The 26,165-nt window shown below is 39.1% G+C and overlaps 1 protein-coding gene and 1 long non-coding RNA gene across 7 annotated transcripts in view; one reads left to right on the top strand and one right to left on the bottom strand.

Moving 5' to 3' along the window:
• CEP152 (centrosomal protein 152) overlaps positions 1–17,346 on the bottom strand; it is an 88,034-nt gene extending 70,688 nt beyond the window's left edge. The window contains exons 1-6 of one of the 6 annotated variants that reach the window (XM_041745360.1): positions 17,231–17,346; positions 11,438–11,531; positions 3,077–3,180; positions 2,791–2,863; positions 2,425–2,703; positions 523–688 (exon numbers count right to left, since the gene is read on the bottom strand). In XM_041745360.1, the coding sequence (XP_041601294.1) occupies positions 523–688; positions 2,425–2,703; positions 2,791–2,863; positions 3,077–3,180; positions 11,438–11,524 (709 nt within the window). In that variant the 5' untranslated portion in view covers positions 11,525–11,531; positions 17,231–17,346. Of the gene's footprint in view, positions 1–522; positions 689–2,424; positions 2,704–2,790; positions 2,864–3,076; positions 3,181–11,437; positions 11,532–12,634; positions 12,737–16,526; positions 16,653–17,185 lie in introns of those variants that run through there. The other 5 variants (XM_041745361.1, XM_041745365.1, XM_041745363.1 and 2 more) reach the window with 5 other exon arrangements.
• LOC121485235 lies at positions 16,675–25,628 on the top strand. The gene is made up of 3 exons (XR_005986241.1): positions 16,675–16,768; positions 20,198–20,286; positions 25,576–25,628. It is a non-coding gene; the product is annotated as an uncharacterized LOC121485235 (long non-coding RNA).
• The last annotated feature ends 537 nt before the right edge of the window (positions 25,629–26,165 follow it).

The raw sequence follows: 26,165 nt of genomic DNA, 5'->3' as shown, positions 1-26,165 counted from the left end.
ATTACATACCTACATAGTAATGAAAAATCCAAGATTGAAGAGAAAATTCTATTTCACTATCCAAATTAGACTTCAGTAAGAAAAACATGAATCTAATGAAAAATCTTAACCAATTAGAACTGAAATATATCGTTGAGAAGAACATTATTAATGTTTTATTTTTTTTATATTAATGATTTATTATGGTAAGTTTCAGATAGATAAGGTAGAGAGAAGAGCACAATGAACCCCATGGACCCATCACCCAGATTCAATAATTATGAACCTATGGCCAGTCTTGCTTTATCTATATCTCCACCCAACATTTCTTCCAGCAACATATTATTTAAAGTAAATCCAAGAATTCAATCAGTTTACTCATAAATACTTCAGGATCTCTAACAATAAGGGAACTTAAAAAAAAGAAAATCAACCACAATTCCATTATCATACTTTGAGAAAAAATAACAACTATTGAGTATGTCCAGTGTTCAAAACTCTCCATTTCTGTTATTAAGAAATAAATATAAACTTGATACATACTTCCATTAGCTTCTAAAAATTGTTGTTGCAGGCTTTCAAATGTGTCACTTCCTGCTATCTCCTGGGCTGGTGAGTCATTATTCTGGGCAGAAGACTGATAAGGTTTGTACGTCACTTTATATGGTTCCAAAGCTTGACAACTGGGACCTTGTGATGTAACAAATTGCTATCAAAAGATAATAAATGAAATTGACAATCAGGATTTGGCCTTTTCTTTGAAAATGATCTAAATTAGACACCTCAATTTTGTTATGAAATTTAATTGTGGTACAATCACAAACTTTATACGTATAATCTTTGCTTAAAAATGTATCGCTTAGAGTTATTTAACTCTCTTAATTAAAAGTCTATAATATATATAATTTTATGTACCTTAATTGTACTTCTGAGCATACAATGGGGCCAATTCCATAAATAACACTCAAGAATTCCAAAGATTGTATATAAATATTTAAGAATGATTTAGTTGATGCCAACATCTTTGGAACATAAAAATGTATGTATTAAATAACAAGAAAATAAATAAATAAATAACAAGAATATGTGGTACAAGGCCTCATATGTAATAAATATTCAGTAACATTTGTGGAATAATTAACATTCCACAGAGTTAGAAGAGAAAATGACCACCTTAAAAGGATCAAAAAGTCATCCTGTCATTGGGTGACACAGAATAGCTGTTGGCAAAAAGAGAAAAGCTATTGGCAAAATCAATGTCACTCAGACTAAGAAGCAGCCACCTATATCCTAAAATCTTATAAACTCTCCCAGGGTAAGAAATTTAAAAAGTGTTTCTTTCCTTAACATTCATCCTATCTACTGCTGTTATCATCACAAAACAAGTATCAGCTTAAAAGTAGTCAACCTAGGGCAGCCCTGGTGGCTCAGCGGTTTAGCACCTGACTTCAGCCCAGGGCGTGATCCTGGAGACTCGGGATCGAGTCCCACGTCAGGCTCCCTGCATGGAACCTGCTTCTCCCTCTGCCTGTGTCTCTGCCTCTCTCTCTCTCTCTCTCTCTCTCTGTGTGTGTGTGTGTGTGTGTGTGTGTGTCCCTCATGAATAAATAAATAAAATATTTTTTTAAAAAAAGTAGTCAACCTAAAATTTGTCAAAAAGGTGATAAGCTAGACAAATCAAGATAATAACTAAACAGTGTCATCTACATAGATTTACCACTTTAAAACTATATCAAGAGACCTGAATGTGGGGATCCTGGGGTGGCTCAGTGGTTTAGCGCCTGCCTTCGGCCCAGGGCGTGATCCTGGAGACCCGGGATCGAGTCCCACATCAGGCTCCCTGCATGGAGCCTGCTTCTCCCTCTGCCTGTGTCTCTGCCTGCCTCTCGCGCGCGCTCTCTCTCTCTCTGTCTTTCATAAATTCATAAATGAATAAATTAAAAAAAAAATCTTAAAAAAAAAAAAAGGAGACCTGAATGTAGCTTCTCACTGAAGCTTGGTGAAATGGTAGAAGCCAGAAGCAGCAGCAAGTGAGGATGGTTATTCTCTGGTAAACTTAACTTTTGCCATTTAACTGTTTCTATAAAGCCTCTCTTTAAAAACTCTAACTTAAGATCATGATTTCATTAGATTGTAAACAGAAAATAGCATGACTAATTTAATTTTTTTTTTATTATTTATTTATGATAGTCACAGAGAGAGAGAGAGAGAGAGAGAGAGAGGCAGAGACATAGGCAGAGGGAGAAGCAGGCTCCTAGCATGACTAATTTAACATGAACCTGAATAAAAGCACTCTCAGGGATTTTTGTACTGAAAATAAAGCCTACCTTTGCACTTATGTGCATATTTTAAATATGCACATTTTATGTACATTTTTAAAATATGCACACAAGCAAATATGTGCACACATACACACAAATTTCTGAAAGTCAATCCTTACAATACCTGGAAATGATTCCTTTGAGGTTCTGAAAATTTAATTACATTGGTTGGTTGACTATTAAATTCCTGCTTCTGACCATTGATAAATGGCCTAAAGTTTTCTGGAAGATGATATAAATCCGTCTGTTCATAATTACTTGGAGGACTATAACCACTCCCGCCTTCATCTCCACCTTCTTTGGGATGGTAGCCAGGATGCTGGTCATCATTTTTACTTTGATTGTCTTCCCAGCCGTTGCTACGTTTCTTTCCAACATATATATCCCGAATCTCATTATAGTCCTATTAGATAACAAGAGTAAAAATAAAAACAAAGGGACTACGATCCATTCCCACTCTCACCAAAGTCATTACCCACCAGATACTTACATTTACATTTTGAGATTTAGGCAGCACTTGATGCTCATGCCAATTCATCTCCAACTGCTCAGAGCGATGTAGCCTTGAGAAAAATCAATACTTTAGAGCCTATCACTTATTTGGACATAGATATCACAAAGAACCCAATATTATAACATGTTTTTCCTCCAATCTTCACCTAAAATTCTAACAATTAATCTACAATTTTACAACCATGTACATTATTGCCTACTGAGAATCAAAAGAAAGAGCATTATAGAATTGCAATGTACAAGAAAAAGCGTTCAGTCCTTACTCTTCGTCTGTGCCATCGTCGCTGCAGTCCGAATAGTGGAGCTCGGGGGAGGACAAGTCATCATCTAGCATATCATGCGGAAGGTCAGTGAGTAACTGCTGCAACTGAGACAGGAAAGTCAGCATCAATATCACCCTGAATGAAACGTGAGATGCCAAACCACAGCTGCCTTGCAATGAGTGATTTTGACTTTAGAAGTCAAAGAAGTTCCGAATTTCTCCATTTAATAAATTATTGAAATTCCACATAAATTATGTTCATCATTTCACTTGGGAAACAGGGGAATACACAATATCAGGATTTATATTAGAAGGCTTTTTTTCTACAAATGTCTTAAATACACTTAACATTACAATAGAATTTTAAAACTTCTTTATGGAAACACAGCAAGTCGTGATAATGGTACAATCATAGTATTATGTTATCATGGGGCAGACTGGAGTCTCAGAATCCTGTCCTGCCAGTAATCAGACCTTGGGGACTTGACAACCACACATCCCCCCGGGGAATCTGAGTAGCCAGCTCTACTGTGCCCAGGTGGTAAGAACAGAAATATCAGCAGCAGGTGGCCAGAAACCCTTAAAAGCTCTAATAATCTGACAGAAACCCCTTGGAGAGTGACTAATTAGCAGACTGCCATCTAATTCCAAAGATGAAAAGATACATGATACTCAGCTCTGGTAACACAGTTGAGTAAAAACAGAGCTTTAAGATTCAGTTTTCTACAGAAAATACTCTGAAAAGCATAATTCCAAACCTGACATAAAAGCATTTGACTTCACTCTCCAATTTTTTTCTAGAAAAAATTTTTCTTTAGCATTCTGCCTATAAAAACTAGATAAATTCATTTAAGTTTCAAGATAAATGGTGATTAAGAGATGAATGAATTGTCTTATTTGTCGACTGTCAGTATCTGTAATGTCTTTCTTCAAGTCCCAATATATTGTCCTAAAATGTATAGCAATCAGAAGATTCAAATGCTATATTAAACAGAAGAGGGCTGCTTATGACTTCTATTTTTTTTTTAAGATTTATTTATTTATTCATGATAGACACAGAGAGAGAGAGAAGCAGAGACACAGGCAGAGGGAGAAGCAGGCTCCATGCCGGGAGCCTGACTCAGGACTTGATCCCGGGACCCCAGGATCGTGCCCCGGGCCAAAGGCAGGTGCCAAACCACTGAGCCACCCAGGGATCCCCAGGACTTCTCTTTAAAATTAAGCACTAGTTAAATCAACAAGTTGACTGAGACCTCCATAGCACATAAATGAACCCTAGAGAATTATGCAATGAGTGAATTTTAAAGATACTAAATACTCTGCAGAACCTTGGGGAAAAAATGAGATGCTCCTTAGTCTATGGCAAGTTATTTTTCTCCATTTTAGAAGAAATGAAATGTAGTATAAAGCATTTTTCAGTATTATATTTAAAATTAAAAACCTTATGAAAGGAAATAAGTATGCAAAAAGTTAAATGAAAGTATTACGGGGGCACCTGGATGGCTAGTTGGCTAAATGTCCAACTTTTGATCTGAGCTCAGGTCTTGATCTCAGGGTCATGAGTTCAAACCCTCCATTGCCAGCATGGAGCTTACTTAAAAAAAAAAAAAAAAATATATATATATATATATATATATATATATATATATAGTATGTATATATACATGTATACACACACACACACACACATATTAAGAAAGGTCTCAAAGGAATGTTTCAATTGCTAACTGAATTTGGGAGAAGTCAAATTAGGGAATGGAAAAGGAGCACATGAAGAGGGGAGGGAGAAACTTCCTTGTTCCCACATATATTTCTAATATTCACTGTATTATTTTTTCTTTTAGTTTTCTCAATCTATTTTGTTCTTTAAAAATGACACAAGAGAAAAATATTCCATTCCAATGAAAAGTTAATTTCATCTCAAAATTTATTTGATATTAATATTAATAACTAAGACCTTGATTTATTGGTCACCTGCTCATGCTGGGTAATTGAAAAACCATTTTGAGAATTAGCTATATCAGTCAGACTTAACCCAAAGGTATAAAGAATAAGAATCACACAAAAGAATCACTAAAAGCTAACAGAACACATCAACATATTAGTATGCTACATGTGTGCCTCAAGTGAAAGGTAGCAAAGTGATTTGAGAAAGATACAAAATTCACTAAGTAAAAAACATATATGAGGTCTTTTAAAAGTAGTCCAGCCTGTTTTATCTGCAATTATGCATCACTCCTTTAACGAAAAAGACCGCCCCCATATACTACACAGAGAAAAATTACAACAAAATAAATTTCTTATACTTACACCAAGTAAGGACTCCTGTACAGAAAGAATATTTTCTTCTAAGCCTTCAGTGAGGTCCAAGTACATAGCCTTATAATTAAGGAAAACGTTGACAGGGACATCTGTACAGTACATATTTTCCTCTCACCAGGATAGAAAAAGCTATACAATAACTAAGCAGTTCTTGTAGCTTTTTTTGTGATACCACAAAATTAACAAAACTGGCATCCACAGAGGAAAATTAATTTGAGCCTAAGCAGTAAGTTCATCAAAATGCTTCTGGATCCACGGGTGAACTTAACAACTAGCAAAATCATCCCTATAGTGTTTTATAGGGATGACTATAAAATATTTTACATATATGCTAACACTTTGAAAGCGTTTCATTCACCTTCAAAAAATTTTTCCATGAAGTTCTTTGGCATAGCTGGGCCATATTCCTTGGCTTCCATAACTCTCAAGACAGGGAAAAGCTAAATGAGGTGAGTTCTCCTAATAAGGCCATTCAAGAACAAAATCCCACCCCCAAGGCTTCCATTCCCAGAACCCAAGTGTGCCCTTCCCATATACATTGTCAAATGGATTTTGGTTTTGGTCACTAAACTTTATACCATAAAACACAGAATTATCAGATCAACTTAGCATGTTACCAAGTCGAGAATTTTATAAACTATAAATTTTCTTCGTTAAAGATCAACTTAGCTACCAAATACAGATTCAAGGGCAAAGAGAACTATCTTTATAAATGATGACATTTAATCCCACTCATTACTTTGAAATTCATCAGATTGTTTTTTGGTCCCAAATGCAATCTTTTCAGTGGGATGTTATTGTGCGTCAACTGAACTTAATAATTAAAGAGATACCTTCCCTACAAAAAAAGATCATTTGCCATTGCTAAGGCTTCCACTGAAATGCATTCTAAGCCATTCCATAAACTCCTCTCCCTTTACTACTTCACAGGTTTCTTCTCTAACAAGAAAAAACTGAGGGAATTTTACTCAAAGAATTTCAGCAGCAAAACACTTTGCAATTACCCATGCAGAACATCCAAAACAGCTAGGTTTAGGGGGAATGTAAAACAGAGAACATGTAAACCTTTTGTTAGGGTTTTCAATTTAAATTAACGAAACAGACTGTCTTTGGAGACTATGATCTTCAATATTCATGAAAGAAAGAGCTCTGATTACAAACCAGACATATTCTTCCTGTAGAAAAGCAGCATATGGAGTAGCCAACATTCATATGGCTTTTAAACAGGTTAGTTAATAAGTATACTGGAAAGATTCTGATATTTTAAAATATAAATTACTAAATAATGCTTTTGGGAATATACAGTAAATAGAATCTTCATTTTAACATAAGAGCCAAGTTAAAAACATCCTTGGAAAGGCTCAATATGGGAATGAGAAAGGGCCAAATAACTTGGCAGCTAGAGCCTTAGTTTATGAATTATACTACATGAAGAATTTTTTTTTTAAATCCATTCCATTAGTAAGCTACATTTTATGTTAGTGGGGAAAACTCTGTCTAGATTACCACATATCTGAAAAAGAAATACAGCAGCATTTGTTAGACAATATCAGCCCCACAAATGACACAGTACTTTAGGCCTGGAAAGAACACTGGAGCTCCTCCAAGCCAAATCTCTCCTTCTTTATAAAGGGTCTGAACAAACCAAGGCCCAGAGGAGGGGAAGGGCATGCCCATGAAAGTGAGAGTTACAGCCCCAGAGCTGGCACCAGAACCTGTATCTCTCCATTTCCACTCCAATTTTCTTCTACATGACATTCCATTGGTCATCAGAAGTCACTTATTTCTACCTGTTTATATACAATCAAGCTACAGTTTGCCAGTCATGTTTTTGTTCCCATTGTGACAGTCCCTGAAAAACACCTGTATGTTTTGAGAAATATCCAAAGAAACAATCCAGAGGAAGTATAAGAAATTGCTAAAGAAAAACATCAACCATAGGAATACTCAACCATTTGTTCCTTTTTCTCAGGTGATAACAAGAAAAGGCCACTAAATAAGTCAAATAATATAAAATGTAAACAAATACTAGCTTCATAACTCCCTCTAGTGGGGACAAAATGCCCATCTTTCTATAATTACATCAAACAAGGCAATTAAAAAGTAGAAGAAAGGCTATGCAGTAGAAGCCCTACCTTTTTAAAATATAGGATTTCAAGCTCAAATGAGCTTTATTATTCTATTAGAGAAGCACCAATATAAAAACCAAATGGACTCAAACCAGCATGGCCAGGTGTGAGTTTCTCTCTGCCATCTGCTTCTAAACCACCTGCATTTCTACTCAGGATCATTTTTCAGACTTCAGATTAATCATTACTAAATGAACCATCATCAGCAAGTCTCATTTTGACATTGCAGATTACTAGTACTTTTGCCCCAAAACACCAGCTCCAAAATACATGCATACATACATAGAGTCAAACAATAATCACAGAGCTGTTTTTGGTGACACTGAAGAAAGTACATGTATACTCCAGCAAACTGTGAGATCCCCAAAGGACAATCTACCCTAACCTATGGGTGTACCAATAACTTTGGAACCTGTAACCACTCCTATCACAACAGTAACAACTATAGGTCTCTAACGTTCCACAATGAAATGACAAAGCACACTGACTTAAGTGAAAAGTATTTTGAAAAAAATCACATTGTTACATTATGAATGAGTTAATAAAAGAACTTTTGAATTCCTCTTTCCTGGGCCAGCTTTTTTTTTTTTTTTTATAAACTTATTTTTTATTGGTGTTCAATTTGCCAACATATAGAATAACAGCCAGTGCTCATCCTGTCAAGTTCCTGGGCCAGCTTTATAAGTAAAAGTTTGCCTAGAATACTTTAGATGAGGTCTACTTAATAGCAAAGACAACTACATCCATAATTCTTAAATGGTACAGCAAGAAAGTAAAGGGCTCCAATAAGCTGCAAGGAATATGGATGATATAAATACTAACTGATGTGACAGCCTATCTCTATGGTATCCTCACCCTTGCTCATCTGCACCCTAATCTGCTGTTTACTGCATAGAAGATTGAGTTTTGGGTGTAACATGGGGTGAGGCTGTGGATTACGCACTTCTCTGCTATGCCTTGGCCCACAGTGAGCAAACTTGTACCATTAAAGAACTGATACTTTAGAAATGATTATAGTACCTCACTTTTCTGCAAAACTCTTGGGGATTTTTTTCAAAATACGGGTCTCATCATGTGGTTTAAGATTCCACTGGTCTAAATGTCCTCTGAATATTGAAACACTCTAAAAAATGAAGTGATTATTTCCTTTTCTGAAGATTAAATGCAAATGTACCTTCTCCCCTCACTCTTCAAAGCAAACAATGGCTTGAACAGAAATGGAAAAGGCAAGATCATAGTTGTAGAGCTGCTACTGGGATGGCATGGAAGTTGGAACTTGACTGTGGCTTATTCACTGACTTAAGGATAAGTGTAGACAAAATCTCAATTGCCCCAAAGTACCCAAATTAAGCTCAGCAACTGGCCATTCATACCAGAGGGTCAAAATCTGGATTACTCTACCATTTACAGAGAGAGGATCTCACAAATCCTTAGTAGGGGAGACTATGAGTCAGATATGGTCCACTTGGCCCTACAGTACATCCTCAGGGATACAGACATTCCCCCTACATATGTGAACTGACTACCAAGTGATTCACTAAGTAGAGAAAGCAATATGCATTAGCCCTCTACTAACACTTATAAGCCAGCCGTTGATTCCAAAACTACCAACCAGGGAACAGGAAAAGACCACTCTTTTCTTTAACCTCACAAGGCTGTGAAATGTTTTTCTATAGTAGGTTTAGACAGGTCAATCGGAGGAGATTGAAATAGCCTCTGAATATGCAAACAAACCTAGGTTTGATTAACCAATTTGTCATTTTAACTTGCAGTGATGATATATACAAAACTGAACTTTTATGAATAATCCTGAATTTTGTTGGTGAAAATCTGAAACCCTCTAGCCTCTGATCTTACTTCTTCCCTTGCAGCAATTAGAAAGAAAAAAAAAAGGCAAAAACACTTATTAACATGAAACATAATCATCATGTCGGAGTCAAGTTGGCTAATATGGTCTTTTCTTCTACTTTGCTAGAAACTCATTCTTAGATATTTTTACTTCTTGAGAGCTCTTTGTCCTCTGGAAATTCCCTATCCCAGTTTATAACCTATCAAGAAGTGATCCCTAGGGCTATTTTCTATATACCTAGAATTAATTGCCTCTTTAACTAATGTCCCCCTTAAAACTTTCACCACACAATACACCTCTAATTAGTTCCCTCTAATACCCTAACCATCTCTCTAATATCTTTTCCAATGAAAAATCACCTGTCAGATTGTTTTTTCTTCTTCTTTAAAGTCTACTATAATAATTACTTAAACTGATCCCCTCAAGAATCCCAGTAGCTAAATTCCAGCAAACTATCCAAAGCCATCAGGGGTCATGAAGACCTCGTGCTGTGAGTTCACAAAGTAATAGAAAATCCTCACCCCCATCCTTGCCACAACAATTGTGGTGAAGGACCCTGTCAAAATCTAGAAACCCTGGTCGGGGTAAGACTCCAATGCCCTCAGCGGCCTGGCGGAGAATTTACAAGAGCGTAGCTGGCAAGTCCAAGTGAATCAGCCCATGTTGGTGTGAGAGGACAATGGCCAGCTGGGGATGGACAGCCACTGCTCAGATTCAGCCTGCCTGCTGCCATGTGCATATGTGGCCAGGGCTTAGGACCTTTCCAGACAAGCCAGAAATTCTGAGTTGTTACATGAAATTTTCCAATCTTTAAATATAGACTGAACTTTTAAAAACACTGCACAATCAAACAAGACAAAATGTCTATGGACAAAAATCCACTGAGCTGCCAGTTTTCTATCTCTACCCTAACTCTACTGCCAACTACATGGGCAAATGATCATATTCTTTGCTTCTTCTTAATACTAGTCCACAGTAACTATTAAAAAGGATTGTTTTACATATTAGAAAATGGATCATATCAAGCATAGCCTCAATACAAAAGAAGCTTATCATAGTCAATCAAGAAATTTATCTCAAACTAAAAACAATCCTAATAAATTGACTTTCACCAACTGCTGCTACTACTGCTGCCACCATTTACTGAACATTACTATGTGCCAGGAATTCTGTTAAACTCGTAGATGTATATAAAATATAATCTCCTCCTTTGAGGAGATTATAGTCCTTTTCTCCTTGAGTCTATTCACCACACAGCATACAGTAAGATCTTTATATACATGATCAGGTAACACTTCCCTGCTTAAAATCCTCCTGACTTCCATTTTCTCCTGGAATAAAATACCGAAACAACTTACCATGACAAACGATTTGGCCCTAGCCAACCTCTTTAGCCTCTTTCCACACTCATTCCTTGGTTACCCAATCCCCATATCACTGCCTTCTGGTTGTTCTGCAAATATACAAGGTCTCTTCCCAACTTGTATGCTTTACACTTGTTGCATGTCTTGGCCGAGAATATTCTTCCTCAGGCTTCTGCACTGGCTGTTCCTTTTCATAAGTCAGAGTCTAAGCTCAGGCATTTCCCCCTCCAAAAGACCTTCTTTTATCAGTGCCCTACCAGTTACTTTAATTTCATTCTATTTTGTTCCCTTATCATTTATCAGTGCTAAATTATCACTCACTCAAATTATTTTATTCATTGGTTTACTTGCTTATTGCCTGCTTCCACAAGGATGTAAGATACCTGAAGCAAAGAACCTTGCTGGACTTGTTCAAGGCAAAGTTCCAGGCAACCAGAAACAAGGTCTCTGCCTCCAAAGCCAACCACTACCACCTAAATGCAAAGATCTTAAAGAATCTAATCATTTACTGCATTTTAGTCTTGTTTCAAAAAAGGAAACATTCCACTCAACCACATTTTAAAAGTTCAAATACTGATCAAGTTTTAGGGGGTGACAAAAAAATTCTAAATCCCTTCCAAATGACACAAGATGGTATCATTTTGATCAGGATAAAAACTTCAATATTGGGTTTAGAGTCTTTTTTCTGAGTAACTTACCTCTTTCTCCCTTTCATAATCTTCTTTGTCATACTCTTCATCTTCGTTTTGTGTCTGCAGTGCCACACTGCCAAAATCTAATGACATGGTCTTCCTGTGGAAAGAGGAAGATGCTTGATTTCTAAATATCCCATAAAATCTCCCCAGACCAAACTACACAAGAGATGGCATATGCAAAAAAGACAACAGCAGCCAGGGAAAAAGATATATGTAACTCATGCATGACAAATGGTTACTATTCCAAATATAAGGAGAGTGCTTACAAATCAATGTGATTTACAGAAAAATAGCTGTATGACATTAATTCATAGAAAAGAAAAATGCACCGAGGTGGCTTAGTAGGTCAAGGGACTGCCTTTGGCTCAGGTCATGATGCCAAGACACTGGGATCCAGCCCTGTGCTCCCAGCTCCCTGCTCAACAGGGAACCTGCTTCTTCCTCTCCCCACACCAAACCTCCCCCCCCCCATACTTGTGCGCGCGCTCTCTCTCTCTCTCTCTCTCTCTCTCTCAAATAAATAAATAAAACCTTAAAAAAAGAAAAGAAAACTGCAAAAAGCTAATAAACCTGTGACTAGACCTTTCTCATGGTCTGGAACATATAACTTAAAACAGGAAGATTTTTTTGTTCACACACAAAAAATAAGATAATAAACTAGAAATATGCCAAGACAAAAATTTTAAGAATATGCTCAAAGTTACTAAGTTGGTTTATTAAATATCGCAAAGGGAGCATCCTCCACAATTTGTTTCATCCTTTGAATATCACAAATCCAAATGTCATGTTTCACAAAAAGAAAGCCACTAAATCCTGAGTTAATGACTGCCACCCAAAAACCATTTACCATCTGGTAAACTGTGTAGCATACAACAAAAATATCACTGTTAGACGTCCTGCTCTTTGGCTTGATAAAATCAGGTTGTAGCAAAAAAAAAATACTCAGGAAAAACAGAAGTGAAGACTGTGAAGCTGTACCACTGTAGAGTTCCAATTCCAAAAGCAACAGCAAAAACTCTCTGCAGAATGGCTACTGCTGGGGCAGAAGCAGCAGCAGCAGGAGGTGGGTTTTCAAGTACTTACAGTCAAGAGCTTGCTGATGATTTGAATTATACTTAGGAATCATGGCTACACAGACTACCCAGAATTTCAAAGGTCCAAAGAATCCCAACAAAAAAGGAGGCAGGCGTCATCAATTACCCAGCCTAATACTGCCTTCCATTCACTCCGCTCTTCTGCATGCCAGGGAAATGCACTTTGATGTGAGCCTGAGCCACAATTCATTCACTGCACTTTTCCAGACTCTAAAACGATATTAAACTGGAAATGAATTGAGAAGCATAGGCCCAGGAATTCAAATACATTTTACCATAAAGAACTTAGCTCCTTCATGTTAACAGTTGAGAACTATGATCACAAACTTTTCGGTAAGGCAATAGCTCTACAAGCAAAAGATATTCCACTTCATCAGACCTAGCGCACCTCTGATTATATGACACCGTTCCATTTGTACCACTAAGAAAAAGATGTGGCCAATTAAATTATGACACATCATTAATTTTAAACTGCAGCCTGACTTTGCAGATATTAAAATTTGAAAAGAAAATGTGTACTTTAGAATGGATGAAATAGGGCATTACAGACTAACACAAATATGAATTTTAATGTTGAAAATCCCCATACAATGAGTTTCTGTTTTTCAAAGACTAACTTATGTTTCTTGTCCCAACTGTAATTTGCAGTCCACCTTCTTTATCCCTCCCGCTCTGGTTCCTACACCCAGACCATCCCTTTCGACTGATCAAATCAAACCCCTTACATCAACTAGCTTCTGTTTCTTAGACCAGACCTGCTCCTTTCTATTCTTGTGCCAGAGCTAAGAGGAGGAAGGGAAATGTGCATTTTTTCACTAAGAGGGAAAATACGTAAATTTAAGGAATCTAAACCTCATCTCCACCAACCGCTAAAAGAACCTTTTTGTACACCTGCATAAGTTAGAGACCTGAATGTAAAGAGCCTATAACATAGCTGAAATGGTAAGGGAAAAATACACAAGCTCATGTCTCTAGGGTTTTTTCATTACTGCAAGTGAACATGAAGTCTACAGAATTAAACAAATAATGAAAATACTAGGCCACTGAAATCCTGGCTCCTTTAAAGAAATTAGATTAAATTGGACCTTAAGGACAACCCTGAATTCTCCAGGCAGAAATCATCTTTCCTCCTTCTGATATTTATAGTATTCTCCACCTCTTCTTGTATTTTATAGTTAAAGCCAAAATATTGATTTGGGTTAATTTCTCCTGTATTAGACAAAAGAAAGGAGAGGTTTTCTTTTTTCAATCCTTCACTAACATGCCATCAATTCCTGTTGAATATTGAAAAAGAACATCAAGCTTTACAACAGCCCATTGCTAAATACAGCTATTTTAAATAAAGAGCTACTTTTTCTCAGAGAATAGTTAATTCTGCATGTATTTTCAAGAGAAGAAAATATAAGAGACCAAAGTGTATCTCTTTCCAATGGCTTTTTAATCCAAACTATGTCATTAAATAAAGATCTGCAAATATCTGGAAAGACCAAAATCTCTCCAGACTGGAGAAGAAAAGATACAAATTAAGTTTTTCTTCTCAAAAATGCAAACTACTGGAGACCTTAAACTATTTCAGCATAAAGAGAAATCAGATAAACTTAACTGTGGATAAATAATCAGCATTTTAACTAAAATTTAAAATAAAAGCTAATTCTTTTCCACAATTTATTAATCACTACTAATTACCACTGTTATCAGAGACTTTAATAGAACAATAAAAGAAACTTTTTTTATTTTTTTTAAGATTTTATTTATTTATTCATAGAGACAGAGAGAGAGAGAGAGAGAGAGAGAGAGAGAGGCAGAGACACAGGCAGAGGGAGAAGCAGGCATCATACAGAGAGCCCAATGTGGGACTCGATCCAGGGTCTCCAGGATCACGCCCTGGGCTGCAGGCGGCGCTAAACCGCTGTGCCACTGGGGCTGCCCTAAAAGAAACTTCTTTAGAAGAAAAATATAATAGTAAGACAGTAAACCCAGAAGCCATAAAGGAAAAACTTGACAAAAACTTAACCACAAAAAATAAATTCTTTATATGGCAAAAGAGACCTAGTTGACAAGTCAGATATTATGTATGAAAAAAACACTAACAAAGTTGAGAGATAAAATAATAGTAAATGTATCATAAGAAAAATATTTGCAAAACACATGACAAAAATCCCAATATACAACTTTCAAAAAGAAATGAGAAAGAGACAACCCAATTTAAAATGGGCAACCAACACAATTCATTTTTAAAAATAAGTGTTAAATGTTCAATTAACTTAGAAGATGTGTAAGTCATGAAGAATGCAGTGTCATTTAAACACTGAAATGATTTCCAACCGCTAAATTTAAAAAGAAAAAAAGGTTAATAACACTTAGTGGTGGCTATTTTGTAGAAAATAGGTAACCTCAGGAATTGCTGCTGAGAAGCATGAATTGCAAAAACCATCCTGAAAATTACCATATTAATGTATTGAAAAAGAACATTTGTCCTAGTAAAAGTACTTTTGAATGAATTTGGTGATACTATACTATTAATAGAAATAATGATGTATTTCTTTGATAGCTGATCATTAATCAAGATGCAGGATAAGTGAACTATATGCTTTTTTAAAAATAGTTAATACTTTCTTCCCAAATAACTTTTTCTGAACCTATTGATAAGACTATGTTCTTTTTTTCTTTTTCTTTTTTTTTTTTTTTAATTTATTTATGATAGTCACACACAGAGAGAGAGAGAGAGAAGCAGAGACACAGGCAGAGGAAGAAGCAGGCTCCATGCACCGGGAGCCTGACGTGGGATTCGATCCCAGGTCTCCAGGATCGCGCCCTGGGCCAAAGGCAGGCCCCAAACCGCTGCGCCACCCAGGGATCCCCCTTTTTTCTTTTTAAACACTGAGATCAGAAGGACTCCATCTCAGTACTCGTTTTGTAGTTACTGGCTACATTTTCTTTGCCTTTCTTGCCGTGAGAGGGAAAACCAATGAGTGTCTTGGTAGGACAAAAATATCAAAAACCAAAAACACTGTTTTCATGTCATCCAAAAACCTGTAAGCTCTCTGAAGGCAGAATTAAAATGCATGTCCCCCACGTGTTGCACATAGCAAGCACATAATAAATATTTGTTGAATATGATACATTCATGGGGCCCTATAGGATTCAATATTTCAATAAAACTTTCCCGGGCACCCACTTTATAACCTAGATGACATGTTATCAGCCTTCGAGAAACAATGATATAAATTAATAGTTACCATAATACATTGTAATAAGTTCTGTAATAGAGGAAAGTATAAAGCACAAATTAACTCTGACTAAAAAGAAAGGGCAGCTGAGAGAAGTTTCACAGAAAGAAAAGGCTTTTGGTTACAACGGACACAATACTGCAGAAAGTGGTTAAGAATAAGGGCGCTCGATTCTAGCTCTCTACCTATCAGCTGTGCAAGCCTAAGGACGCGACTTCCATTTTCTTATGAATAAAATGGGGGTAAAAAGAGTACCTACCTCAAAGATCGGTTATGAAGATTCACAAGATAATGAATATAGAGTGCTTAGCACTAAGTACCAATCGATACATTTTAGTTTTGTTATTATTATAGCATTCTTACCAATGAAGAGCCTGCAGCTACAAAAGAGGTCAAAACAAAGAGGATTCAGTGCATCCCAGAAAGGTGAATATGCAGCAGGTAGGAAACCTTACTTCGACTAATGCAACCTTTTCTAGGATGAAAATGCCACCTCCTTATCGTGTTGCCCCAGGAATCAGCCACTTTTTTGCACTCTCAGACTATATTTCTTACACTTTTCTTAAGCCTCCAATTTCAGCCTCTCACTTAGTTGGGTGCATTTACATATCCAGGGAGTGCATAGCAACTGCCACGCGCTGTGAAGGATATGGTGAAATTCAGCTTAAATCAAACTCAAGTTCGTGACTACAAGACAAAGGTCAAGTGCCACAGCAGGGGGTGGGGGGTTGGGGATCGTGTATAAACGCCCTAGGAAATTCCACTTACTTGCTTACAGGCTAGCTTCCCTTCCAGGATGAGAACAGCCAGGACACTGTCTGAGACTTGCAACGCCAGGCTTAAAAGGCCTGGTCGCTCGTTCAATTATTTACCAAGCACTTGCTCCAGATTACAAAGTCTAACAGGACTTCGCAGAGGAAAAGACAACAGACGTGTAAAGAAGTGATGGCAATGGTCTGCGATCAGCGCTCACGACGGCAGCCTGGACGAGGTGCTGACGCCGATTGCAGGTGCGGGAGGAAGGCGGCGGGGAGGCAGCCGCGGGCTGCAGCGGTCCCCACCGAGGAACCCCCAGCTCGGCGAGCGCGAACCGCCAGGGCGAGGCTGCAGCGCGGGCGCAGGGAGCCCGGGGCTGGCTCCGGCCGCCTGGGCTGCCCGCGCCACCCGCGCCCGGTCGCCACGCGTGGAGTCCCCACTGTGAGCCGGGCGCGCGCCAGGCCGACCACCGCGGGGCTCCCCAGGACGCGGACCCCCGAGGCGCCGGGGGGCTCCCACCGCCCCTACTAAGCAGAAACCTGGGGTCTCGCTGACTCTTCCAAGTCCAAGCCTGAGTCCCGCAGCCCGCGGACAGTCCACCCCCGCGGGGTCGGAGGAGGGGGCGGCTCAGCCCCCGGGACGCCACAGCCCGAATCCCCAGGGCCCCGCACCTTCTCCAGCCCCAGCTCCAAGGCCAGCCGAGAAGCGAAACTCACCGGCGGCCGCGACGCTGTCACCACGGGGAAACCCTGCCCCCGCCGGAGACCGACTCCTAACAACCCCCCTTGCCGGGGTCTCTAACCTGCTAGCGCCTTCCTCGTCACAACCGAACCCAGGGGCGCGGGGCCGCTGACGAGCAGCCGCCTCCTCCAATCGGCGGCTAGAGGCTGGCCCGGGGGGCGGGGCCGTGCCTGCCCGAGCCTGGGCGCGGAGGCGGAGGTCTCCGCCCCTCTCAAGCTTGCTTGAGAATCCCGCCCGCAGTTGCGACTGTGTGGCTGTTTAAAAGCGGGCGCCAGAGGTGGCGGGAAGGTCCTCCCGTGCGCCCATTGGTGAGTTAGCGAGCCAATGACGAAAGGGTTGGCTCTAGAGGGGGCGGGCTTACGGTTGCCTAGAGATGCCGAGCGCCAGGGTTTGGGCCTTCGCAGAGCATGAATCCGCCTGGACGGGGGCCCCTTGCTGCCTCCTGCACCTGCTGGTACCCCCTGGGCGCCCCCGCCCCGCGCCTTCCACTCCTAAACCTCAGGTCTCGGCCGCAGCACACGGAATCCCTCACATTCCCCCACCGAATCCTTTCCCTTAAAGGTTTTTGCGCTTGCCCCTTTGATTCTATAAGGTTCCTGCTTCCCCATCACCTAAACACGCTTAGGTGTAGTTTTATTTTGTCTTCTTGCTTACTGGGTCCTGCCTCGTTTGAATTTGTGTTTTCTTGCATTACCCAGGAGATGGCACATTTCCCCCACGTGTCTATTCACTTCTTGAATTTCCCCCAGGTGTGAATGTTCTTGTCACTTTAGGTATAGTTAGCCTGTCCTTTAAGAAAGGGCTGCCTAGTGTAGACTAAAGCCTGTTCTGTATCCACCTTCCAACTTAAAAGGGCTTCAGTGCATATCAAGGAGTTGGTAGCAGTAGGTTCGCACTTCTTTTTAACACTTTCCCATATATAGGAGGAAACCTTTCCCATACAGTATGGAGCAAAATGGTTGTTTAAGGCTCTTCATAATCCGTCTAGTTTTCTTTTGCTACCTAATCCATCCAACTTACTGATCCCTGTAACCCCATTGACTAGCATAAGGGTACACATGCCACGTAATAGGTACTGTCACTCAATCCTTAGCAGTAAGTGACTGAAATTACTGGCTGAGCTTCCTATGGTTCTCAGAGTGCTTTTGTTTTGCTCAAATTCTTTCTTTCTTTTTTTAAAAGATTTTATTTATTTATTCATGAGAGACACCGGCAGAGGGAGAAGCAGGTTCCATGCAGGCAGCCTGATGCGAGACTTGATCTGGGGACCCTGGTATCACACCCTGAGCTGAAGGCAGACACTCGACCGCTGAGCCACCCAGGCGCCCCTTTTTTTTCACCTTCATTGCCCTATCTAACTTATCTACTCAGTCTTCAAGATAGATGAGCAACTCCTCATCTATCTTGACATGTGTTTTTCATTTATCTTGACAAGCCTTTCATGACACACTTGTCCCCCTTGACAGAAATGATCCTCCATCTGTACACAGTATACATATCTTATCATGTTTATTATCTTCTATAATTAGCTGTGTGTCTGTTTTACTCAGTTCAATGTTAATAACTTGAGGTACTTACATTACTTCTTGGATATCAAGCATGCTTAAAAATTTTTGTTAAATGAGTAAATGAATGAACAAATAAATGATGACTTCTGTGCCAGAAAAATGTGAATAAAAGGCATTCAGGTAAATGGCAGTTGTTGAAACCTGAGCCAAGGTATCTGTTAGTGGGAACTAGGCTTGGGTGAAGATGGAATGCTATAGCAAGGATGCTAAGTGATTCCTGTTTCTTTTCTTATAAAAAAAAAAAAAGAAAAGAAAACTTTACTTATTTATGACAGAGGGGGGCGGAGCGCAGAGGGAGAAGCAGGCTCTGTGCAGGGAGCCTGACAGGGGTGGGACTCGATCCCGATTTCCAGGATCACACCCCCGGGGCCAAAGACATTACTAAACCACTGAGCCACCCGGGCTGCCACCGGTGATTCCTGTTTCTTACAGTGATGAACACATAGAAGATATAAGGGGGAAAGCACATGAGGTGACAATGTTTATAATCCCTTACCTAGTGCTTTAGAATTTGAGTTCTTTCACAGACACTAGCTCATGTCCTTACAACAAACTTATGAGGGGCTAGGACAGGTATTCATATCCCATTTTACCACAGAAGAAACTGAGAAAAAAAATTAAATGACTTGTCCAAGGCTACACAGCTAATGCAAGACAGAAAGGATCTGAGCACATTTCCTTTATCTCCAAATCCAGAGCTATTTATATTTAATATTATATGTAAGTGAGAGTTAAACATGTATGTCACAAAAGATGAAAAGTAAAGAATAAATCAGAGCCTCAGAGCCCCCTTGCCTCTAAAAATGGATTTGGGTGAAGTTATGGGTATAATCAATGAAATTTTCTTGACTGCCTATCCTGTTTAATTCCTTGCCTAGGTGCTTGAAATATAAAATGTGAGGCAGGACCCCACCCTCGAGATACTCATTCTCTTTGACAGTGCAAAATACATAAGACAAATACACACACGCACATACACAAACCCACAAAATAATAGTTTACTACATGTAATGTAAGAATGGGGGTGATTCTGAGGGAAAGTGATCATCTAGGAAAAGATCTATCAGACAAAGTTCTTGGAGGAAGAGGAAAAGAGAGTCAACAGGAAGGTTGTTAGCATGAGTGATTGCAATGTGAAACCAGACTAGCAAAAATAAAAGATCCTTATATTTATGGGGCACCTGGGTGGCTCAGGTCATGATCACAGGGTCCTGAGATTCAAGCCCCACCTTCAGGTTCCCTCCTCAGTGAAGAGTCTATTTGTCTCCCTCTTCCTCCCCCTTCCCTCTCCTCCTCTCCCTGTGCTCTCTCCCTCTCTCTGTCTCGCTCTCTCAAATAAATAATGTTTTTTAAAAAAAGGGTTCTTATATTTAGACCTAAGAGTGGAGAAGCAGACCAGAAGGAGGCAGCCAGTGGGAGAGCTCGATGCCTAAAGAAATGGGAAAACATGCTACAAAAGTAAGGTATGGTATACACAAGGAATGAACATGTCCAGAGAAATGCAAGTAGACAAAGTCAATCAGGAGTAATAAAAATAAATGTGGGGTAAGAGAGAAAAGCTGCCAAAGGTCTTACATGCTGGATTAGAGATTATTTCTGGAATGTTGGGTCATTTGCATTTTCTAAACAGACACACCTGTGAGCTGGGAGGGAGGCTACCTCTACTAGACTTGTTTACATTTCAAGGGGAAGTGTCTTTTTTTTTTTAAGATCTTATTTATTCATGAGAGGCACAGAGAGAGGCAGAGACACAGGCAGTGGGAGAAGCAGGCTCCTCACAGGGAGCCTGATACGTACTTGATCCCTGGACTGGAATCACATCCTGAGCCAAAGGCAGACACTCAACGGCTGAGCCACCCAGGAGTCCCTGAAGTGCCATGTTGTTGATGAGATATGGTCCTTCCCAGGCGGCCTGGGTGGCTCAGCGGTTTAGCGCTGCCTTTAGCCCAGGGCGTGATCTGGGAGACCCGTGATTGGATGATTCCCTCCCTGCATGGAGCCTCTCTCTCTCTCTCTCTCTCTCTCTCTCTCTCTAATAAATAAATAAAATCTTAAAATAAAGAGAGAGAGAGAGAGATGTGGTCCTTCCCATTCAGAAGATATCTAAAGGTAGAGCTAAACCATCATCCCTCCCTTTTCCTACCTTCTTCTTGGGGTCAAAAGTATTAGGTCAAAGCAAAGCCATCATGAAATAAAGAGCACTATCCTTAAAAGAGGCCTGAACTTAAAGATTTGAGTTCAAGTTCCTACCCACTAGCTTTTATTCAACAGTTTATTTAACCCCTCTGAGACTCAATGTTCTTATTTAAAAAGAGAAATGATAATATCCACTTTGCAGGATTGCAAAAAGGATGAAATAAGATTGTGCGAAAGAACTTATAAACTGTAGAAATGCTATTTAACTGTTACTTAACTGAGGAAGATCAGACCATTATTTGCAGTTTATTGATTTAATAATATTTTTTGAGGAGCCACTTTGCACCAAGCACTATTCCAGGGGCTCATTTAATATTGACACATGAGTCAAAATGCCTGCTCCAATTAAGCCTCTAATCATGGAATCTACTCCTGCCCGCAGCCACTATAATTTCACCACCATCACTTCCCCACTGCCCTAATATCTGGTCATACCTGACTGTGTCAAAAGTGAGCACCAGACCCAAGTTGGGTCACTCATATTCTCTTCCCAAGTAACTGAAATAAGACTTCATGAAAGTGACCCAGCTGGCAAACATACAGAGGAGAAACAGGCTTTTTTACAGTTGCCTGTATTTTATGGGAAATATACTGCTTCCATACATGGAAGTATATGTATATAGTGGAGCCTAGACTGAAGATCACGACCCTCTGGCACTCAAAGCCATGGATGTGCCTGAGGCTTGCAGTTTGTGAAGCCTCACAGTTCAGCTTTTCCTTGAATCCTACGATAAACTGAAACTCAAAACAATCTTTTGACTTGAGCTGACTCAGGTCATTTAGGATTTGAATAGTGTGTCCTCTCCACAAATTTCATATCCACCCAGAACTCAGAATGTGACCTTATTTGGAATAGAGTCTTTACAAATGTAATTAGTTAATATACATGAGGACAGATCCTAAATCTAAAACTGGTGTCCTTTATTTATTATTTATTTATTTATTTAAAGATTTTATTTATTTACTCATGAGAGAGAGGCAGAGACACAGGCAGAGGGAGAAGCAGGCTCCATGCAGGCTCCATCCCGGGACTCCAGGATCACGCCCTGGGCCGAAGGCATGCGCTAAACCACTGAACAACCCAGGGATCCCCCAGACCGGTGTCCTTTAAAGAAGAGAAGAACTCGCAACCAATGTAACATCCTGTGTCAATTAAACACACGTGCACACAAATATATACATTATCATAGTACAGAGTTCACTTTTAAAATAAAAATTTTAATTTCCTAAAAAAAAAGAGGAGAACATAGACACACAAGAAGAAGACAGTCATGTGAAGATGAAAGGAAGAAATAGGAGTTATGTCACCACAAGCCAAGGAACACCAAGGGTCACCAGAAACTGGCAAGGAATTCTTCCTCAGAACCTTCAGAAGGAGCATGGCCCTGTCAACACCTTGATTTCAGACTTCTAATCTCCAATACTGTAGAGAATAAATTTCTATTGTTTTAAGCCACCTCGTTTATAGTACTTTGCTGCAGTAGCCCTAGGAAATTAATACAGGTGTGTTTTCATTCCTTGAAACCAAATAATTATGATTAAGATGCATTTGTGACAATAGATTGATTAGATCGATTATATGTGAATAGTCTAAACCAGTGATTCTCCAAGTATGATCCATGACCCTCTGGTGGACCTCACGGATATTCCTGATGGTTCATTAAATGATACAGATCACACAAGTCGTTTCTTCAGTTCTCATGGGAAAATAACTTGCAATTTTATAGGTTTTTATTTTTACATACAACTAAGGTTTGCCTAATAGGAATCTATCAAGTAAGATATGAGGCATTACTAATGTTTTGAATTTGTAAACTAAAATTATCACATTATTTAAACTTACCAAAAATGGTGTTTCATCATTTCTATGTGCAAAATTATAAAACTCCTGCTCGGGCACACTTGAAGGTAACTGAAATACCCACTTTTGGGAGAAAATTGTTAAGTTTCTTTCCCAGGAAATTTTGGGTTTTAAGAAGCACTTTTCCTATGTCTTAGTTATGAACTATCTTTGCTTGGCTTCATCAATATCAATTTAGTTTGTTGTACAGTGTTGGGTTACCTCAGGTGTGTGTAATGTTAACTCCTTTAATACATAAATTCACACTTTTCCTATAACTTGACTTTAACATAATATCCAGGTTCAGGTTCAATTTTTATCATTGGTCATTACTAAAGTCATCAATTTATAATTCCTCTGAAGTCTGCTTATTACTTTATTGAAATGTATTAGTTAAAATTTGTTCTATTTAAACAACTGATGACATATTATCAAGGCAAGTGAGAAAATTACTCCTTTTTCAAAAAATCTGTAAGGCAGTATTTTGGAAAATAAAATCATGTAAATGATATTTCTCCCTTAAAAGTAAATAAATAAGCAAATCCTGATGTTCCTCTTCAGTTCTCTGTTGTCACAGAGTTATTTTTTCACTACCCTCAAAAAAATTAATAAGTAATAAAGGAGGATTAGGGGATGGAAGGTATGTGGGACAATAGGTCTTCTGCCTCTTATGGTAGAGGTCTTTGGCCAAAAATGTGAGAGCCAATGGGCTGGATTTAATGTTCAGGATTTTCAACAAAACAAAGTTTTTAATCAGAAAGCCTGTAAAAGCTATCAGAAGAAGTGACAATGACCATTTGATAAAGATCCAAAGCTACAAAAATCGTAACCGAGTGTGAAATGCAGACCTTCCCAGATGCCATAGTACTTCTGTTTCTTAAAACAAGATCATTAAATTGGTGTATATTTCAAACGCTTACATAACATGTTCAATGCATATTAATGTAATACAACATAATACCATTCACACAATTACAGGATTTATTAAAAATGTTCAGGGATTTGAACACTTAAATAGTATAGTCCAGTAATGGGATACATGTTTAAAGTTAGTTGACGTTTGTCTGGCTTAGGTCATGTTCCCAGAAGTGAACCCTGGGATAAAATTTGAGTACATAGGATTTCCTAAAGAAAGGCTTCCCAGGGAAAGCTGTTAGGGAGTGAGGAACCAGGACAGGAAAGGGGAAAGGCCAAGCAGGTGTGTGGTTTTAGGAGATACACTGACCAGTTGACCCCACTGGGGATCTCTGGAGTTTAAACAGGATGGGATACACTCTTGCAACAGTGATGGTGGCAGGGAAGGGGTGAAGGAAACTCACAGGCTCATCTGGCTCTTGGTGACTCAAAACAACTCCCCTTACCTGAGGCTGTCCTCAGAAAAAAGAGCCACTCTGCAGGCAGTTGGGGCCAAAACACACAGAAGCCAGCAGAGGGACATGCCTAAATGAATCAAGGGATCTGAGAGAGTCCGGGCAAAGCTGGCAATGTCTCCGTACATCTGTGTTTGCCATCCTTTGATCTTGTCAGCATTATCTCTGGAGACAACATCAAACATTACATTTGAAGCCCTTCATGAAGGTGGCTTCATACAGCTCATTTAGATGACCCCTTCTAGTCCTAGTACAAGGGGACCTAAGGGGACCAAGATGATCCTACCAGTGAAAGTGTTATCTACGTTTTACCCCCAAACATTTGTTAAATTAAACTTTGTATTTTGGTAAAAATTGTAGGTTCCCATGTAGTTAGTTGTAAGAAATAATACAGGGAGATCTCCTGTAAACTTTACCCAATTGTCACCAATAATAACATCTTTTTCAAAACTATACTACAATATCACAACTATGATATCCACATTGATAGTCATAATTCAAAACAACTGCACCACACAAGGATTCCTCATGTTGCCTTTTTAAAAAATATTTTATTTATTTATTCATGAGAGACATAGAGAGAGGTAGAGACACAGGCAGAGGGAGAAGCAGGCTCCTTGCAGGGAACCTAATGTGGGACTCGATCCCAGGACCCCAGGATCATGACCTGAGTGGAAGGCAGACGCTCAACCACTGAGAGCCACCCAGGTGCCCCAACTCATGTTGACCTTTTATATCTGTACCCACTTTCCTCCCTCCACCTGGCTCCTTCCTTAACACCTATTCTCCATTTCTGTAATTTTATCATTTCACGAATGTTAGGTAAATGTAGTCCTATACTAAGTAACCTTTTGGGATCAGCTTTTTGCTCTGCATAATTATTTGCAGATTCAGCCACGTTGTATGTATCAGCCTGTTACTCCTTTTTATTGCTGAGTAGTGTTCCACGGTATGTCTGTACCACAGTCTGTTTAACCATTCACCCACTGAAGGAACATCTGGGATATTGCCAGCTTTAGGTCATACAAACAAAGCTACTATAAACATTCCTATCTGAGTGTTTGTGTAAACATAAGTTTTCATTTCTCTGTGATCCAAGCCCAATGGTGTAAATACTGGATTGAATGTTAGCTGCATGCTTAGTTTCTTAGATAAGCTATCAAACTGCTTTCCAGCATGACTGCACTATTTCACATTCTCACCGGAATGCGAGAAAGATGATGAGAAAGTGTGATCCACTTTCTCCTCATCAAGTCAGCATTTAATATTGTCAATATTGTTCATTTTACCCATTCAGATATGTGTGTGGTAATATCTTTTTTTTTTTTTTTTTTAATTTATGATAGTCACAGAGAGAGAGAGAGAGAGGCAGAGACACAGGCAGAGGGAGAAGCGGGCTCCATGCACCAGCAGCCCGACGTGGGATTCGATCCGGGGTCTCCAGGATCGCGCCCTGGGCCAAAGGCAGGCGCCAAACCGCTGCGCCACCCAGGGATCCCTGTGTGGTAATATCTAATTGTGATTTTAATTTGCATTTCCTAACTGGTTAGTGATTTTGGACATATTTTCATGTGCTTGTTTGACATCTATATATCTTCAGTGAATTGTCTGTTCATGTTTCTACTTTCTTTTTACTGTTGAAGTTTTGAGTCTTTTATATATTCTAGATATTAGCCCTCTGTCAGATAGGTGATTTGCAAATTTTTCCCCAGTCTACAGCCTGCCCTTCATCCTTTTTACAGAGTCTTTCACAGAGCAAAAATTTATTATTTTGATGAAATGCAATGTATTAGTTTTTCCTTTACCAGATCATATCAAGTCTAAAAACTCTGTTTTGCCCCATATCCTAAAAGTTTTCTCCTGTGTCTTTCTTTCCTAAAAGTTTCATAGTTTTATATTTTACGTTTAAATCCATAATCCATTTGAGTTAATGTTT

Source organism: Vulpes lagopus, chromosome 2 (assembly GCF_018345385.1).
Source record: "Vulpes lagopus strain Blue_001 chromosome 2, ASM1834538v1, whole genome shotgun sequence".
In the NCBI taxonomy this organism is placed as follows: Eukaryota; Metazoa; Chordata; class Mammalia; order Carnivora; family Canidae; genus Vulpes; species Vulpes lagopus.
This window is presented reverse-complemented; position numbering and strand designations above follow the sequence as displayed.